Source organism: Amblyomma americanum, chromosome 6 (assembly GCF_052857255.1).
Source record: "Amblyomma americanum isolate KBUSLIRL-KWMA chromosome 6, ASM5285725v1, whole genome shotgun sequence".
Classification (NCBI taxonomy): Eukaryota; Metazoa; Arthropoda; class Arachnida; order Ixodida; family Ixodidae; genus Amblyomma; species Amblyomma americanum.
Window position 1 is genome coordinate 13,990,872 of NC_135502.1, and position 19,800 is coordinate 14,010,671.

Sequence of the window (19,800 nt, forward strand, 5' to 3'; positions counted from 1 at the left end):
TGCACCCAACTACTGCCCGCATGAGGAGCCGCGCCGCAATAGTAAAGTGTTTTCGCCTTTGCAGAAATAATAATAATTGGTTTTGGGGGAAAGGAAATGGCGCAGTATCTGTCTCATATATCCTTGGACACCAGAACTTGCAGAAATGGCTGACTTCTGTATTTTTGCCATCCACCTATTGCAGGCAACTTAAAAGCCCATCGCATATTTGTCTTCAAGTTTGTGGGTAAGAAGGCCGCGAAGTTTCATTATTACAGTTTCGGGCAGTAAAAAAAAAAAGTTCTGTCGTTTTAAATGTAACCTTAACGCATGTTTAAATGCGAGTTTACTTAAGTATAAGTTTTATTTTTACCTTGACATCCCAACCGCAAGAACATCAAATGTTTTCTTTGATACTTGATATTTTTGTCCCTCGTTCCACTGTTGCTTGAATTTTCTTCTGCCACGAGACAGAACATTTCAGTTTTACTGCAAAATTATCGTTTCAAACGAGAAATCCCGTCCGTTTGAAGCGAAATCTAGGGCTGTCGACGGGAAGGGGGGGTTGCCGATCATGGGCTGCTGAAGACCTCTGAGGAACGCGCTACGCAGGGCCCCCCGAGCCGGTGCAGAACTGCTCGGTGCTCAACCAGACCGAGGACTCGGTGGCGCTCGCCTGCTCGGAGGGCTACGACGGCGGCCTCCAGCAGCGGTTCCGGCTCGAGCTGCACGACACCGCACGGCGGGTGCTGCGCGCCAACGTGAGCACGGCCGAGGCGCCGCCGTCGTTCCTCGCCCGGGGCCTGCCCGCCGGCACGAGCTTCGTGGCCGCCGTGTACGCCTTCAACTCGCGCGGCCGCTCACAGCCCACGGTGCTGGTGGTCAGCACCCTGCCGGCCCCCGTCAGCCTCACGCGCAAAGGTATGCGTCCTCTGGGCACGCCTCCCAACGAGAGAAAGAGGACCATGCTCACTGAATTCAAAAGGACGCTGAACACTAACCTACCCAATATTTATTCTTGGTAAAATTGGAAGCAATGGCTCGCTCTTTCTGGCGCTGCGTAAATTTATGTCCAGCAGCAAAAGATGCGTTTATTGCTGAGAAAAAATTAACTTATAACTTTTCCCGCCACTTGCTTCAGACTTCTCACGTCAGCAGCGTAGATTACGCAGTGATCACTGTTAGGAACTGAAATAGTGTTGAGAGCTTTAGTCATCCACGCCCAAGAAATATCTCGATGTCACCCCAGTATGCTTTGCCAAGACGGCAAATGGAAGCAGTAACCACATTTTCATTCTTTATTTACCTTTCCTGGCTTGTAGGAGCTCTGTTTTGAGCGAAAGTCGCCTCTTTGTTATTATTACGCGATAATCCATAGACGCAGGCAAACTGTAATTTTTCCTTACCGTCCTTTAATTTGGGTGTTAAGACAGTTTAGAAGAAAGGGTTGCTTCACGAAGTAGGTAATCAGGGTAAACATTGTGACAGAAACGTTTTAGACGAAGCAGTGCCAATTGGTGGAAGAAGAAACAAACTTGCCGAGCTTTTCGTGCAAGGGAATGAGTGAAAAATTACTCATGAGCATCGACCTACGGGCTCCGCTTGGGTGGGCGCTAGTAAGTAATAAATCCCTTATTTCATACCTTGGTCAGTCTTGGGGAGTTCCTCTAAGCACATTGCACTCTTGGAGCTAGCTAGGTTTGAACTAGTGTCGCAGCGCCGCGGGTTGAGCAGCTGGCATGACACCTTTCGGCCACTTGGCCACCGTCACAGTGATACGCACAACGTTCCAAGGGGGTATCTGTAGCATGCTCCCCCACGCATGCTTTATAGAACGTGCGAAGTGTTGTTGTTTTTGTTACCCCCACACAACGACACATGCCCACACAGGGGGATTGGCCAAGAATTGGAGAGCACCGTGAGATTTTCACATAAATCTTTTCATGCACGAAAATAAAATGAATGCTGAGGAAGAAAGAAGTAAACAAAAAAGCAGCGAAATACAACGGAAAATGCATAACGCACGCAGGAGATCGACACTAAGATTTGTAGCCGAGGGGTTAAAAGATACTGATAATTGTAAAAATAATAATAATATTTTTTGTTTGCTTCTGTATATAGATCCGCTTCTTTCTCTCTACATCTACCGCTTCCTCCTTTTCTTCCCTCATTGTATTTTTCGTCGGTCAATCCGGGGCGGGTCATTAGTGCGTGTTTCGTTTCCTTCGTAGGCAGTACAGATTGGAGCACGGAACGAGTGGATCGAATTGGAGTAAGGTCTTCGGACACCTGGGATAATCAGTGTTCAATGATGTACCACTCAGGACAGTATTGGTCTGTGGTCGTAAATACCACACTTCTGGCACTACATATCAGGTAGGAAAGAACTGAGGCGATGATAAGGCGGCCGAGGCCGAACGCTGGTTCACTGAGCACCCAGGTGTCGAAAACAATGCGCCAAGAGTATTACTCATTTCATCCGCTTTGTCGTGCTCAGGCGAGACACACATCTGAAGCATACATTCGACGGTGCATATGCCATATCGTTAACCCATTAACGCGACAGTGTTGAAGGGACTCTGGAACACCTCCTGAGGAGAGTGCATAAACTCGTTCATTCACTTCAATGTGTTGTCAGGAACACATTGGCCAAGTAGTACACTTCTAAACGCAGCAGAGAAGTCACAGTCGGACGAAAGTTGACGAACCCTTTCAGGCGAATTTTTCACACTGCTCGCGCCTTCCTCCATCTCCCATGCCTACGTATGTGGTTAAGAGATGGCTATTGGTTAGATCATCTCAGACTTCACGCAGCTACGATGGCCGCGGCCAGACAGCGGCGTAGCTTCGGCTCGACAGGAAGCTGCGACCACCGGGGAATTCCCACGCGCGTCGACAGCGGCGGTGAGGCCGAGTAGGTGGGGCCAGTGGAAGAGCGCTCATCTTTCAGCGTGCGAAAAGTGATGAGAGCAAAGGGAAAGGCGCGAAGGGTCTGAAAATCAAATCTTTAACTAGAAATAACTCAGTTTCGAGAAAAGGAAATAAAGTTCTTGCTGTAGGTTATTCGTGGAGCGGCGCCCTTTTACATCCCAGAAATACCGCACCCTTATTGAAATCCCCTTTCAGAGCCCCTTTAAACGCGGAGCTTAAGTATGCCGAATTTTTTACAGCGCTAGCAGTGACTGCAAAAGTTGCGGAATCAAGCCTGTTTGTCTACGTCGGCGTCGACCTAGCAGAAGTGAAAAATCGTCCATGCAAACTTGGTTCAAGGATAGTTGGGCCTCTATATTTTTAATCTCAAAGAACGCTCTCTAATGCGGTCATCGCCTTAACATTCCGCGGTGGCTCTGTGGTTATGGCACTCGGCTGCTGGCCCGAAAGATGCTGGTTCGATCCAGGCCGTGGCGGTCCAATTTCGATGGAGGCGAAATTCTAGAGGCCCGTGTGCTGTGCGATATCAGTGCACGTTAAAGAACCCCAGGTGGTCAAAATTTTCGGAGCCCTTCACTACGGCGTCTCTCATAGCCTTAGTCGCTTTGGGACGTTAAACCCCCATAAACCATAAACCAAACATTCTGATAGTCTTTATTCTTAATTTTTATTTTTTTGCCGACGTCTCGTCTCGGACTTGGGTTCGCTGTTCACAGTTTTGAGTTGCATGAACAGTTAAAGGTTTTGTAATGCTCTTTTAATAAACACCACTTCATTTCCAATGTTTATGTCGTCTAACACGCCCACAGTCCTCGCCTGTTAACGATGGTACTGTGTCTCATAGTGTTCCCGCGTAACTGATTTGTATGCAATTTTGACGCTGGTGTAGCTGCGTCTATCCTAGCTTTACTTCTCAAGCAATGGGGGCAAATAGAGAGCTGCCTGAGCGCAGTTGACGATTCGCCAGACTTCTCTATCCTGGAGCCGATGCGTTTGCTGTCGGCCGCGTTACTACCACTGAACAAACGGAGGTATGCCGAAATGCTCAAGCGGAAAAACATTCCGCTGTAGAAGTGACGTGCACGGGCTGTTGCGATCGCAGTAGACTATCTCTGGCTGGCGACGCCGCTTTACTGCATACCCAGCTTCCTTATAGATTTTCGACTTGTGCGATTTGTAGGCTTCCAGTCACAAGCAACGTGTAACAGAAAAAGAAAATTTTGATATGTAATTGAGAGGAAACTAAAAAGTGCGGTGGGAGGGTGCGTGAACATGGTAACAATGTGGGGCTGTACTTCCGACTTGTGGTGAAATGTGACTTTTATGGTTCATTATGCACTCGCACCGAGTAGTCCTGATAGCCAGAAGAACATTCAAAACTTCAACATCATAGCGGTAATTTTTCAAGTGCAGCGCACATGCAGGAAATATTCGCCATAGTAGCAGCCGCTCAAAGTGGACGCCTTTCTCCATATTTCCTGGGTCTCTCGTCTGATCGTGGCCGCCGAAGACGTCCGCCGTCGGCGAGTTCTGGCCGACCGAGTGCGGCTCCGCCACTGGTGCGGTCTAGTAACCAAAGGCTCCCGGTGCACCAACTGCACCCGGCCCCCTTTTCTTCCAGCGCCTAAAGGCGTGACGACCGCCCGCAACGAAGCCGTGCCTTTTGTTTTCCAAATGGCCTTTCTCATGCCCGCACAAGAGCGCCCCAGGCGATCCTTCCCAGCTCAGTCGAGGATACAAAAAGCCATAGTCGGGGTCGGTTGTCATCGTTATTCATCAGGCTGGCGCTCTTTTTTTTCTTTTTTTAAGACAGCATTTAGGCTATAAAGGAAACTGCGCTGAATATCCTCCTCCTCCTCATCTCTTTACGCTGCCCTCGCTGTTCCTAATTGATGGGGCTTTCGTGAATTAGAAAGGCGTCTTTGCTGCCGAGTTCGCGCACACTCTGTAAAAAGAAAAAAAAACGCAGCTTCACGGCGGCGCGCAGGCCCCCACGTATAGTGTTGGTTCTTTACTTTTTGCAGCTTCTTGCTTTCCCCTCGTTCACTTTACTTTGATGTTTGTGGCTCGGGCAAAATATATCGCTCTCTGGGCATTATAAGACTACGCGATGACTCCCATATAAAACTGCGCGCAGTGCCCCCCTTAGTCGGCACATCTCCGCTCTCTATGCACATTGCACTATCCGTTGTCACGAACCCGCCGGAAATTCGTCACAAGATGTATGCGCAAGTTTTGTTCACACTCTTATAATTTTCAATCTGAAAGAAGTTCTATATTTTTGTAATCAGTCTCAAATGGAGCAGTGCTAGACTGCAGAACACATAAGTATTGTGAACAAGCAGAATTAATTGCCTGAAGATTCTGAATTGCGATTTGGGATGGAGATGTGGTGATATCAAAAAGCTTTGCCATCAACATATGCAATCTAAGGCGCTGAGTAAGCTGCATTGTTTCCACTTGTCAAAAAATTTTCGCTGCAATCAGAAAGGAATAGTTCTATAGGCATTAAAAGTTGTTCAGCAACAAGTCAAGATTTCAATCACTCCATCAAAGCGTCGATCAGTGAATTAATTGTCGACTCAAGGATCGCTAAATTAGTAAAAGAATTGATTCGAGTATTCGAGATAGTATTTTACAATATCTTGGAACATTCTCAGGTGTACTCATAATAAAAATAAAGCGTAAAATGCTCACAGCGCAATTGCAATATTACCCGCTGAAAATAATGCTCAAGACTAAACAAAATAAATCGCTTTTCTCTATGGCGAGAGTAGGGTTCAGCATGACATGCTTGCCATGCCTGCCGTAGCGAATCTTGGGAAGGGTCAATATTGGTGCAGTCGCACTCTTTGAAACGGCCCGGCCATGTCATATAAAGTATGGGAACAGACAGCGCAAAGACGGGCCGAAAGCAGGAGGTGACAGAAGTTCCAAAAACGGTAATTTATTCGGAAGGTACATGCTGTATGCAGACATGCGAGAATAATTGTCACTTGTAGTCAACGTCGCCTAGAGTGCTAATGGCTGATGAAAACGCTAGAACTGAAAAGTCAGACGAGATGCGAGGGCTTTAAAGGGAAAAAGTTTCGGAAGAGGTGTAAAAGAGAAGTAACAATACAAGAACAAAAGAAAAGTAATATCTTAGGCTTAAAACGCGTCCCACCAAACGGATAAAATGAAAAGGAATAGAGGTGGCTAAGACTACGCTAAAGCTTATTAAAATGTTGCTCCATACAATAAGGCTCCTATTGTGACTGCTGTGATATAGGCAAACGTGTCTGCATGCGCTCCTGCGTATGAAAAGGGACATTTTAAAAAATTGTGAGGCGCGGTTACTGCTTGTCAAGGTAGACTATGCCTTCGCCAAGCATTTCGAAGGACGGGCTACTGATTAGCGTGGCGTCTCGTTTTTGAATGATGGAGGCCTTTTTAATTTCTCGGGCGCATTTGTCACGGTACTTAGTACTTAATATATGTGACCTATTGAAGGCGGGAAGGCAAAGAAGTTTTTGTAGTGCGCGAGCAATTTGGAATGTTCCCGCAAGCGATTGATGATACACCATCCTATATATACAAAATGGGACTTGCGACGCGATAACTGACGTCTATGAGCGACAAGGCCAGTGCGGATACCATTTGAAGAGATGTGCCTCAACGTTACCCTTACGCCATTACCCGCGGTCTCTATGGTCTTTGAAAGATAAACTTTCAGTGGTGGTAATTCCATTGTATTTTCATTTTCTGATTTTATGATCGTATATCTAAGCGCTGGAGAACATTTCAGCTTTGTGATTAGGTGTCATCAATTCAATAGAGCAATGAGCAGGCAGCTAAATTCACCAGTCTTCCTTGAATCCTACGCCACAGGTTTCACGCGTAGCTTGTGCTGAGCGTGCATCGATACAAAGCGCGGCACTCCTCCAGTCCCAAGAAGGCTGTTTTCGCCCCTGGACAGCACTTCAACGAATGCTCGTTCCGGTAACCTTTCTCTAGCGAGAAAAACCCTCCTTTCCTTGCTCGAGTCAAGGCTTTTAAGACGGCTCAATGCGCTAAAGGATGAACCTTGTAGATAACGATTTTCTTATTGAACCGCCGCTTTGGAATCTTGTGTTTCTTTTTTCCTTAAATACTTGACTGCAACGTTCTCATCGCTTTTCTTTTAAATTTATTGATGAGGGTTCACTGCACGTTTCAGGAAGCCTGATGGATGCACTGCTCACTGAGAAATACCCTTTTCCCTCTGATGTTCGACCTGACTTTTTCCTCGAGCAGTTTGGCTCACCGCCACCTTTCAAGGAACGTTGTCGTATCGCCGCCTCGTGGCAGTGTTTTCAGGTTCGCTGAAAAAATTGAGCAAGCACACTCTTACAAAACCCTCTGATGCGCATCTGCAGCCTCGTGCTTGTGCACGGAGGCAAAAGCACTCCGCCTAGAGTGTCGTCACTCCATTATTTGTTGCTGCCTTTATAAAGTCCGAGTTCCTTCTAATCCCCTCATGGTGGTGGCCGATTTTTTATATTATTTTTAGAGAGCCCACCTCGTTCGATCATTTACTTACGCCTCTAAGCCTCGTATCTCGTCGGCACTCAACCACCGAGCTCCGAGACACTCCTGTCGTCTCGGACGTTGATCCAAACCACGGACAGGGAGTTAACGCGAAAACGCAAAGAAAGCTCCAAAACAAAGTTACCTTTGCTATAAGTGAAGAGCTCTGAGTACTGTCTCTGCGCCGCGTTCAGTGCTGGCAAAAAAAAAGTAAAAGCAAAGCACCGGATGAAGACGCAGGAGCTTTTTGATCTGGGAACTTTCGCACTTGGGCAGGTTTTCAAGCGGAGGCTGTCAGGGCTGTAGTGCTTATGCAATCGTGTGACACAGAGAAAGGTGGGTATCGGTGAACAGAGCTGAAGACAAGTTTACTTTTGACCTCTTCGCTTGGTTCTGACCTAAGCTTAGAGAAAAAGTAGTCGTTCGTGAACGCGCCATTTTAGTTTCGAAAGCCGCGCACCATAAATACGCATCGTTTTCGAGAAACGCTCTGTGTATATAGAGGGTGTTTCACCTAATATATACTGCAATTTTTTAAAATACACTTTCTGAGTTTGAAGAGCGTTTTTTTTTCGGCATAGCATTGTCAGCGGTGTATATCATCAGAGCACAGCTAAGATGTGCTCATTAGCACGCTGCTTAACTGATATTGAGTAGTTAACTGTAACTATTACTGTTAGGTTTCTTAATTATAATACAATAAATATTATAAAATTATAATAAATTTTAATACAATAAATATATACAATAATAACAATAAATAAGATTACCGCTTAATTAAAGTTCCTAGGCAAGGTAGCTCTAGCCACCCCACGATGCAAAGGAATTTCATAAAATTCAGCCATTCCTTGAGCGAGCACGAGCGTTTCATGCCTAATAGCACAGTTTTTAAATTACTGCGCAGAACTTATGCATGCATGGAACTCTGGTTTCGCCTATGCTGCATCGTGTCGTTGCGCTTTCTCCGCAGAGGGCACGTGGCATCTCAACTTCAGCCCCCTACTTGCGGCACTGATCGCCGTTGTCGGAGGCCTCGCAATCATCGCCATCGCCATAGTGATCGTCATGAAGTTCAGAAGTCGCCCCGACAACGACAAAGGTGTGCAGGGGCGGGTGCCTTTCTCTACAACGCGCGATTGTTGCCCTTCTGTGACAAATGACTCCACTCCTCTCACACTCAGCGGGATTTTTTGAGCACAGTTTAAATGCCCTAGAGTGTTTTCTTTATTTTTTGTTCACAGTGAGTGGAGGTTGATAAAGAACGGAGAAAGAATGCGTTTTTTTTAAATTAGTTTCTCCGAATGAGAGTGTACCTCTTCCACATGCAAGAGCTCAGTTTTGGCTGCAGTCGCACACATCATCTCAAGAACCCAACCAGACGAACTTCCTTCGAAGATGTTTTCGTTCAAAACACACATCATGGTTACAGCAAAGAAGTTTCAACAATCTCAGCACCAAGAAAACGCATCTATCTTCTAATTAGGACGGTGAGAACCTTCGCGCCACCTCTTCAGCCGTCTCTCCGCAAAGAGGCGTACTTGTTGCCTTTTAGTAAGTGGAAAATTATTTGGAGCTTGTATGATATCGGCGCTGGAGGTGGGATGCAATCCAGTCGAGCCTTCTTATACCGTAATTGATGGTTGGCGAATTGTGTTTGTCTTATGCGAAGTTCGCAGTAAATGAACTTCTCATACTGCAACCCAAAACATTCACAGTCCAACTAAAGTCGCCGTGATTTCTTTTTAAAAATTCTATAATGCACCTGTAAGTAGATCAACTACCGGCCGTTTTCAAGGTCTCACGTTCTGCTCGTTGAGATCCCTGCTGACGACGAGTTCCTTGAGGGAAGCGACATTAATAATCGCAATTGATGCGTTCACGGCAAGCGGTGGTTAGTTAGCCGCCTCGTCAGCGCTTCTCGATGGAGTCGGAAGGGTTACAGGGAAGAAGCTAACTCTACTCGCGTGCGAGCAGAACATGCTGTCTGCTGTCTGAGTGCACGCGGAAGCAGTGCAGAGATGCGGCAAGCCGCATGGGCTGCTTTGGCAGGCGACGCACAATCATGTGACCGGTCACGCCAGTAAGCCGTACCTCGTGTCTAGAAATGAAACTTCTCCAATCGCTGCCACTGGTTGATTACCGATCGCGTGCAGCAGCTTCGCTTTCAGTGCGGTGCCGTTGTTTCGCGCCCGCCGCGGTTCTGCTTCTACCTTTGACGATTTGCTAGCAGGCACACACGCACGCACTGACTGGCCTTTGAAGCCCATGGGCGCGCGTCGTTTGATCAGCGGTTAAGTGGTCTTTCAGTCCTGCATTGCTATATTTTCGCTTTCTTTTCTTTCCGGGGGGGGGGGGGGGGGGTTCTGTCGGGCTAAGCTCTTGTTTTGAGGTCTCATTAAATAGGAAGCTCACAGCGATCCTTCATAATTTCTGCGATAGCAAGCCAACAGAGAGCGACATCCAGCATCGCCATATTTTCGCCGCTAATATGCAGAACACTATAATGTCGACACATTTTGTATGAAGCTGAAGGCTCGATTCCCATCAGAAGCAGTTCCCACGTTTTAAAGTTTGTGTAATACGCGCGGTCGTCGCAACGCGAACCACCAGGAGCAGCATAACCGCTGAAAAATTGCGAATTGACTTCGGACGGCACAAAATTTCCTAGAGTCAAATGGTGGGCGAGATCTTTAGCAGTGTATAGACTTGCTTTTTAGTAAGCAAGCATCCGAGGCAAGAATAGTATTTTGAAGTATAAGTATCTTTTAGAAAATAATTCAGAGCGCGAGAAAGAACGGAAACCAGACAGGTAAAGGCAACAAATGATATTTTACGTCACACTGCATCGCACAAGTTGATATTTTATATTTAAACATTTAACAATAGGACATTGCAGTAGATACACATAGCGCACCTCACAAGGTCTTTCTTCTACACTAAGAGAGCTAACCTTTTGTTAGAAAAAATCTGTGCTAATCAAAACATGGTGTTATAAACACCAAATTATCACCTTCATTATGTCTGCCACCTACTACATTCCTCGAAAATGACGTTTTAAACACTCTGGGCCTGTTTCTTTTCCACACAAAAAGTTTCACCACTGCTGAAATGAAGCTGGTGAAGTCGTTTCCCTGTTGTCGTGACTCACATAATGTGCAGTAATGCTTGACTATGGTTCTTTTCTTTCAGCTGGACAAAAAAGGCTCAAAAAGGATGACAAGTAAGTTTCTGGAGAGTTATGCAATCAATACACTATATATTTCTTTACGAAGTGCAGTTGACACAATATTATGTCTATTAATCTCAGAACACGGCTTCTCTGCCTTTTTTCTGACAATTCATGTTTCTTTGTTGCAAATTTTTTTGCAGAAATCTAAAAGTATACAGACGAGGGTCCCATAGTCAGATGACTGTTCAGGGACCCTCGATAGAACATTACAACACAAGGAATACTAACAGCGTAGTTAGCGGATCGTTATAAATTGCAAAATAGCATTTAGGTACTTCGACAGAAAACAGGTCAAACATCACTATAACACAGGTAATAGACTTGTAAAGAGAGTAGAATGTACAGTTTTTTGGCTTAATATTTATTCTGGACTTATCAACCGATTTCTGATTCAACTAGTTCTAGAAACTATCTCAAGTGCAAAGTAGCCTTGCTTAATCTTTTCTCTCTTGTCCTCCCAGATCTCATATGCCCCTTCAGAAAGACACTGACGACACGAACGACATTTTTCACGATGAAGAAAAATGCCCAGATATTATCCCAGGTGCGTTGTTTTGCTAAAGAAATTAAGTGCGCAGTTCATGGAAACAATTTTAGCAGGTCTGCTTAAAGAGTTGAACATGGCTCGACGCCCGGTGACTTTGAAATGATTGCAGATGTGCGCATGGGGGACACAATCGCAGGGCCGGTGCTAGAAAGCAGCTTTGGAGGCACGGCTAAATCCTGGGAGACCCAGCATTTCGGCCCCATCAGCCGAGTCGCTTTCCACAAGAACCAGGTGAGTGACGCAAAGTCATTGTGAGCAGTGCACTGCAGCTTCCGGCAGGCTTATGGGGAGCGGCATAAAATGTCGGCGAGAATATGGCCAAGCATGCGAAACTGAGAAGCCTGCAAAACAGCCTGCTACTCCGAACCCGCCGTAGTGCAGGAAAGAAACCATTCTTCAACACTGGCGCGTTTGCCAAAAAGACGCAGAATGCAAGCAGTAGAACCAATCGCGCTCGTTGAATTGAACACGAGCAATTTTTTTTCTCTTATGCAAATACAGGCGCGTATACACGTGCAGGTGCGGCCAAAATATACGGAGCAAGCTTCGGAGTTTCAACTTTTCTCACGCATTCCGTGGAGAAAGAAATAATGCTTTTTGGGTTTTCGCGCGAGCACATGAGCGGAATTTACTAGCATATGAATTAAGTCGTTGATAAGCGAAATGTGCCCCCTATAAATAAGGGAATGGCAGCGATAGCGTTGAAGCACAGCGTCCGCCTCGCGTGAAAGAGGACCGGAGTTCGAATCCTGGTGCCGCGCGATTCTCCACCGAGTTTGGAAAAAAAAAACACTCCGCGTGTCGATGGAATTGCATAAGCAGGTCTGGGGTGCGGCCTGATCTCGGTGACCAGAACCGACAACGCACTCCTTCACCAAAACAGGATTTGGCCACCCTGGTGTAGTACTTGGCCACAGCCTTCCATGAACAAACCATTTAACCCTCGGCCCTCAGTCCCCAGCGGCAGCGAAGCAACTGACCACGGCGGCGGCCAGACCTGTGACGCAGCGGAGGTTGCTAAGAGTCTCTGACTTCGGACAGGCCGCCATTGCAATCTGAACCTGGCAACGTTTAACGCTAGAACCTTATCTAGTGAGGCGAGCCTGGCAGTGCTGTTAGAGGAACTAGCGGGCGTTAAATGGGATATCATAGGGTTTAGTGAAGTTAGGACGGCAGGTGAGGCGTATACTATACTAAAGGACGGGCACATACCGTGCTATCGGGAATTAGCAGATAGGCAAGAACTAGGTGTGAGATTCCTCATTAATCAGGATATAGCTGGCAACGTAGAGGAGCTCTATAGTATTAACGAAAGGGTGGCAGCTATCGCAATTAGGCTTAATAAGAGGTACAAGCTGAAGGTGGTGTAGGCCTACGCGCCTACATCTAGTCATGATGAACAGACTGTTGAAAGCTTCTATGAAGACGTGAAATCGGCCATAAACGAAGTAAAAACACAGTACACTGTACTGATGGGCGACTTCAATGCGGAAGTGGGCAAGAAGCAGGCTGGCGACCAGGCGGTAGGCGGCTATGGGATAGGCTCTAGGAATAGCAGGAGAGAGCTATTAGTAGAGTTCGCAGATAGAAATAATTTACGCGTCATGAATACCTTCTTCCGCAAACGAGAAAACAGGAAGTGGACCTAATGGTGAGGCTAAAAATGAAATTGACTTCATACTATGCGCTCACCCTGGTATCGGGCAGGATGTGGAAGTCCTAGGAAAGGTGCGTTGTAGCGACCACAGAATGGTAAGGTCTCGAATTAGCTTAAACTTGAATAGGGAACGGAAAAAGCTAGTAAAGAGGAAGTCCATTAACGAGCTAGCGGTAAAAGGAAAAATAGAGGAATTCAGGATATCTCTGCAGAACAGATATTAAGCTCTAACTGAGGAAGACGATTTTAATGTTGATACAAAGAACGATAATCTGACTGCTATCATTGCGGAGTGCGTAGTAGAAGTAGGCGGTAGGACGGCTGGACAGGATACTGGCAAGCTATCTCAGGAGACGAAAGATCCGATTAAGAAACTTCAAAGGATGAAGGCGTTTAGCCCTACAGACAGATTAGAACTAGCCAAGCAATCGAAGTTAATAAATAAGCGCAAGGTAGCCGACATAAGGAAGTTTAATATGGAGAGAAGCATGCTCTAAACAACGGAGGTAGCCTAAAAGCGGTGAAGAGGCAACTAGGCATAGGTAAAAACAAGATATATGCATTAAGAGACAAGGAGGGCAGTGTCATTAGCAATATGGATAAGATAGTTAAGGTAGCCTAAACGTTCTACACAAATGTATACAGTGGCCAATGCAATCAGGACGTTAATGATGGAGGCAGTAGCTCACAGCAATGCGTCATCTCGCCAGTAACGAAAGAGAAAATAAAGAAAGCCTTAGGAGTAATGCAATGTGGAAAGGCAGCTGGTGAGACTTAGGACTTAGGTAACAGCAGACCTGTTGAAAAATGGAGGGGAGATTCTGCTAGAAAAACTAGCCACCCTATATATGCAAAGCCTTATGACCTCCACCTTACCCGAAGCTTTGAAGAACTTAAATGTAATCTTAATTCATAAGAAATGAGATGCGAAAGATTTAAAAAATTGTAGACCGATCAGCTTGCAGTCCGTTGCCTACAAGGTATTTATTAAGGAAATCGCTAATAGAGCCAGGCCAATCTTAGACTTTAATCAACCAGATGATCAGGCAGGCTTTCGTGAAAGATATTCCACAATGGATCATATTCACACTGTCAATCAGATGACAGGAAAATGCGCAGAATATAACCAACCCCTATATATAGCCTTCATTGATTGCGAGAAAGCATTTGACTCAGTGGAATCCTCAGCAGTCATACAGACATTGAGGAATCAGGGTGTAGAAGAGACTTATGTCCAAATAGTGGAATATATATATATATATATATATATATATATATATATAGCAACTGCACAGCTACCAAAGTCCTTCATAAAGTCAGCAATAAAATTACAATAAAAAAAGGTGCCGGGCAGGGAGACACAATCTCGCCAATGCTATTCACCGTCTGTTTACAGGACGTATTCAGAGGCCGGGATTGGGAACAGCTGGGGATAAAAGCTAACGGAAAATGTCTGAGTAATCTGCGATTGGCCCATGACAATTTCCTTGCCAAGTCACTGAGGAAATGAACTGCAAAGAATGATCAATGAGTTAGACAGAACAGAACGGTGGGTTTAAAAATTAACATGCAGAAACCCAAAGTAATGTTCAACAGTCTAGCAAGGGAACAACAGTTCACAATTGGCAATGAGGTGCTGGAAGTGGTAAAGGAATTCGTCTACTTAGGGTAGGTAGTGACAGCTTATCCGGATCATGGGATGGAAATAACTAGAAGGATAAAAATGGGGCGGGGCGCATATGACAGGTTCTCTAAGATCATGAATAGCAGGTTACCAATATCCCTCAAGAGAAAAGTGTGCAACAGCTGTATCTTTCCGGTACTAAGCTACAGGACAGAAACGTGGAGGCTAACAAAAGGGTTCGGCTTAAGTTAAGGACAACACTGCGAGCCGTGGAAAGGAAAATGATAGGTGTAACGTTAAGCGACCGGAAGAGGGTAGAGTGGGTGAGGGAAAAAACGCGTGTTAATGAAATTCTAGTCGAAATCGAGGAAGAAATGGGCTCGGAGAGGGCATGTACTGTGAAGGCAAGATAACCGCTGGTCCTTAAAGGGACACTGAGGAGAACTTTATCAATTTTTTTTTTTGTTAGCAAAATCTGATAGTTCGGCATTTCATGGTTTTGTTGCCGCTTGTCCGGGCGCGAAAGATGCATTTATTTCAAAGAAATTTGGATTCGAAGTTGAGAAAGTTTTTCCCGCCCCTCTAGCTGATTCAAACTCAGGGAACTCTTATGACGTCACGGCAACTCTTAGGACGTCACAGAACGGAGTGACGTGAATCGTGACGTAAACGTAGACTCCGTGATTTCTGCCGGCTAGCGGTGCGGTGTGCAACCTTCCTTTGCAAGCCTCAGAGATTCGTGACGTCCATGAAGTAAAGAAAATTCCTCCAAGGTGGCGCCTCTTGTCCTAGGAAGTCATCACGCTTGTACTTGCGAGATTGTCCTGTGGCGGCGATACCTGTATTTTGGTTCTTGCTATTTTCTACATTACAAGAGCTCTGTTTTCAGGAAGAGTGGCGTTTTTGTGATCAGGAGCTGCTATTCTATAGATACGAGCCAACTTCAATTTCTCCTCAGTGTCCCTTTAAGGGTAACGGAGTGGATTCCAAGAGAAGGCAAGCGTAGCAAGGGGCGGCAGAAGATTAGGTGGGCGGATGAGATTAGGAAGTTTGCAGGAATAGTGTGGGCTCAGCTGGCAAAGGACAGGGTTAATTGGAGAGACATCGGAGAGGCCTTTGCCCTGCAGTGGATGTAGTCAGGCTTATGATGATGATGATGATGATGATACTGTACAAGCACGCACTAGTTAAAGGGACACTGCGGAGAACTCTATCAATTTTTTTTGTTAGCAAAATTTTATAGTTCGGCATTTCATGGCTTTGTTGCCGCTTATCTAGGAGCGAAAGATGCATTTATTTCTAAGAAATTTGGATTCGAAGTAGAAATAGTTTTTCCCGCCCTCCGATTCAAACTCGGCCACTCGTATGACGTCACAGGACGGAGTGACGTGAAACGTGACGTAAACGCAGACTCCGTGATTTCTGGCGGCTGGCGGTGCGGTCTAGCAGCAGCCGAAATGAAAGCTACCGCCGCCGCACGTTGAAGACATCTATCGGGGGTCACTACAGTCGCTTCGTTTACGTTTGCACCGGCGTCTTGCCAGCGTTACGATGGATTCCGTTCCCGAACCCGCCAACGAAGTTCTCGCAAAAACTCCGGCCTGCATTTCAGCGACCTGAGCCCCACCGAGCGTGCGATGCTTTTGAGGGAGCACGGTTAGGTTAGGCGCCGGCGGGTCGTTTCCCCTTTTTTCAGTGAGCAGCCGTTGCTCATTAAATAACTTAACCCCAGTGCGGGGAGTCGCGAGGGGCGAGGAAAAGGTCGGCACGTCGCGCCCATCGGAGGCTAGCCGAGGCTTTGGGCCCAGTGGATTGTGATTCCTTGAAAGGCGCTGTTGCATGGTGCAGCAGGCGGCGTCGAGGTGGTTTCTCACGGTTGCAAGGGCCAGGTTATTTATTTCTTTTTGCCACAAAAAACGGATTGGTGCTCAAGGGTGCTCGCGTTTAAAGTTGGCGGCTTGAAAGTAAAACCGACGCATGACGATTCAACGGGTTCCGTGCGTTTCCGGAGTTACGGGGTCCACTGGATCGGGTTCTCTCGCCCACTTCTAAAGTCCTTGGCATCCTTAGAGCGACGAAATATTAGCGTGCAAACAAGAAATGTTGATGCGTGGGCAGTTCCTCATTTTCGTACATTTTATAAATATCAGTCACTTACCCATAACCTCCCTACAATACTAAACAAATATAGACACACAGTGGGCTTGAACAAAAAACAATTACATTCCTGTTTTGTGCAGTTGTGATCCATTAATTTTTGTTTGTTGTTTCCGCGTATGTGCTTTTCAGTTGTTTTATTTTGGTTTCAGTTCATTACTGGTAGCTTTATGTGATTGACATCATTATTACCTGTCACAGTAACTGTTTTATTATTTCCCTATTACTGTCTACCTATGTACTATTCATCTATTATGTTTCTATTATTTACGCTGCTGCCTTGTAATGGTCTCTTGGGCCTCGTCAAGCTTTTGTTAGCTTTTAGCCCAAGAGACCATCCAGTTGTCTTCTGGAAATAAAGATGTACTGTACTGTAAAGATGTACTGTACTTGCATGTACCTTCAGATGTGTGCTGTGAATAGACTGAATTATCCGAGAGCTCGAAGAGAACAGCTCCGCCCAACTGCCGAAGCTATTGAACGGAGCCGCAAACAAACGAGTTGGAGGAGAGCGGAGTCACGGTATCTGCAGGCTCCAAATCCCTTTTCAAGCGAAAGCTTTACTGTCCGCGAATTTGCAATTTCGCTGTGGCGGTGCTCCGAGGAGGCACATGACGTCACAACTCGCGCCTCGCCGTGGAGCCGAACCGGGCCGGCGGCGGATGGCGCACTTGGCGCGAAATACAGACGTGCTCCAAGTCTCCGCCAATGCGGTCAGAGTGGCCCAAGCCGCCGAACGCTTCGGCGCTCAAGCGCAGTTGGAGTGTAGAGGGTCTCGCTTTGGCCGACGTGACGTCGCCGTGTAGCGCGCGCGCGCGCGCGTTACGCCGGATTATAAACGCACCTGAAGAGGCACTTGCAGTTCCTCTGCTGTTCGGCGCTTGTAAATCGAGGAGCGTCAAAAACAAAACCACGGGGCACGCAAAGCTCATAGACGCGAAGCGCCATAAGAAACCGAAACTCTCCTGGCCGGCTGTGGCGCCACCAAGCATCGGTTTTCTTTGCTTCCAACAATCAGGTGGTCTTTTGTCTGTCTTCCTTCTGTGATAAAAGTTCACTGTCGGTTTCAAAACAAAACTTCAATATTGAACCGCGCAACCTTCCTTTGTCAGTTCAGGAGAGCAAGCTGCCGGGCTAGTGGTGATGCATGTTGTAAACTAGGAAGCGCAAATTACCAGACGAGAGACAGAGTAAGGGACATAAAAACAGGTTCACGAGCGCTCGTGATCCTTTGTCAGTCTCAGAGTTTCGTGGTAACCATCGAGTAAGGAAAGTTCCTCCAATGTGGCGTCTCTTGCCCTATGACGTCATCACGCTTGTACTTGCGAGATTGGCCTGTGGCGGCGATACCTGTATTTTGGTTCTTTCTATTTCCTACCCTAAAAGAGCTTTGTTTTCAGTAAGAGTGGCGTTTTTGTGATCTGAAGCTGGTATTCTAATGATACAAGCCAACTTCAATTTCTCCTCAAGTGTCCCTTTAAAAACATCTGAGTCGAAATGAAGAATGAGATATGGGCTTTGGCAAGGCATGTAATACGGAGACAAGATAACCGATGGTCCATAAGGGCAATAGACTGGATTCCAAGGGAAGGGAAGCGTAGCAGAGGGTGGCAAAAAGTTAGGTGGGCAGATGCGATTAAGAAATTCGCGGGGATAGGGTGGCCGCATCGGGCACAAGACAGGGTTAGTTGGAGATATGTGGGAAATGTCTTTGTCCTGCAGTGGGCGTAGTCAGGCTGATGATGGTACAAGTACACTGACAGAAACATACCCAGCATTTCTGGACAGAACATTTTTGAGCGGGAAACTATTTATGAACACCGTTTTTCATATAATTTTAGATTTTACTATAACAATAAATATATCTGTTGATCACCCAACGGCAGTCTTGTGTTTTGTTTTTTTTTCAATTAACGTTTTTGCTATCGTCAAAAGGGTTCCCCATTGGTTTTCTATAGAAGTCTTAAGTGCTCTATGCGATCGATGGATACACTTTAAAGGAAAGATTTTACTACATATCCGAAGAATGGACCATTACCTTCGATATTTCCATAACAATACCTTACAATTTCCTATTTTTCAAAATTTTTCGCCGAGAATGTTGGACATGTTCATTCCTGTTTTTTCTTGTAAGCGCTGCAACGACGCTTGCTACACAGCACCAATAATGCGCATTTCAAACTCTAGTTCGTTCGGAATCCCCATGTCTGCTTGCACATAAGTTTTTATGGTGAGTGGCAGACAAGGGCCTACGTATGCACGTTTATTTATCTATACAGTACTACTAGCACTCGAAAATCCGGAAGCAGCAGGGCAATAAAAATACCCTGCTTTTGTGCAAAATAAAGGCATTACAAAATACTACACTATTTCACAAACAGAGCACAATGTCGTAATTGCAACTACTTGACAAAAACTTTAAGACTATTCCTTAACTGTTGTACCTAACTTGTCTTGGAAATATGTAACTAGAGAAATTGGACCACAACCGTTCGGTATTTGAAACAGCAAAACAAGCAATTCTAACATGTATTCCTTGTTAATTAGGTAATATAGATAATTTTAGGAAATAATTGTGATGACAGAAAGGCGAAATCCGATTCTGTATACCATAAAAAAGTTCTTTCATTACATAAGTTGCACAGAACTGAAGTTGCACAGAAACCGTCAGGTTTCTGTGCAACTTCAGTCGGGACTATATACAATGTTCACTGTCTTTCGTTTAGAAGCTGCCTATTTCTCATGATCCGGTATTTCTCAGAGGCTGTCAACGCAAAATGTGACCTATTTCGGGTTGTGCGGGTAGTCAGGAAAGCGTGTTTCTTTTATGGCCGGCACTTTTTTTTCTGCTCATTTTAGCTGTCCTAAATGTAAACACGACGTATCTGTGTGCACTGAGAGCGGTGCGAGATATTTTTCGAACAATGTTTGGCCAGCCTAAATGGTTGGAATGCCGGCTTTCTGAAAAGAGACAAAGCAAAACAGAACAATCATAATTTGAATCGTAGGTAGCGCAGTCTGCTTTGAGGCGAGTCATTACTCAGGACGGGAAGTTGCGGGGCTATGGCAAGGTGGGATAGATGGAGCCGCACGAAGCCTGTTGTATTCCACATCGATAAAACGGTTAA

The 19,800-nt window shown here is 45.8% G+C and overlaps 1 protein-coding gene across 2 annotated transcripts in view; it reads left to right on the plus strand.

The window, feature by feature from the left end:
- Window positions 1–19,800, plus strand: part of LOC144136337 (cell surface glycoprotein MUC18-like) — a 435,727-nt gene that overhangs the window by 408,769 nt on the left and 7,158 nt on the right. Inside the window, exons 8-12 of one of the 2 annotated variants that reach the window (XM_077668585.1) lie at window positions 592–900; window positions 8,429–8,557; window positions 10,648–10,678; window positions 11,149–11,231; window positions 11,344–11,465. In XM_077668585.1, the coding sequence (XP_077524711.1) occupies window positions 592–900; window positions 8,429–8,557; window positions 10,648–10,678; window positions 11,149–11,231; window positions 11,344–11,465 (674 nt within the window). The remainder of the gene's footprint in view (window positions 1–591; window positions 901–8,428; window positions 8,558–10,647; window positions 10,679–11,148; window positions 11,232–11,343; window positions 11,466–19,800) is intronic. The other variant, XM_077668586.1, reaches the window with a different exon arrangement.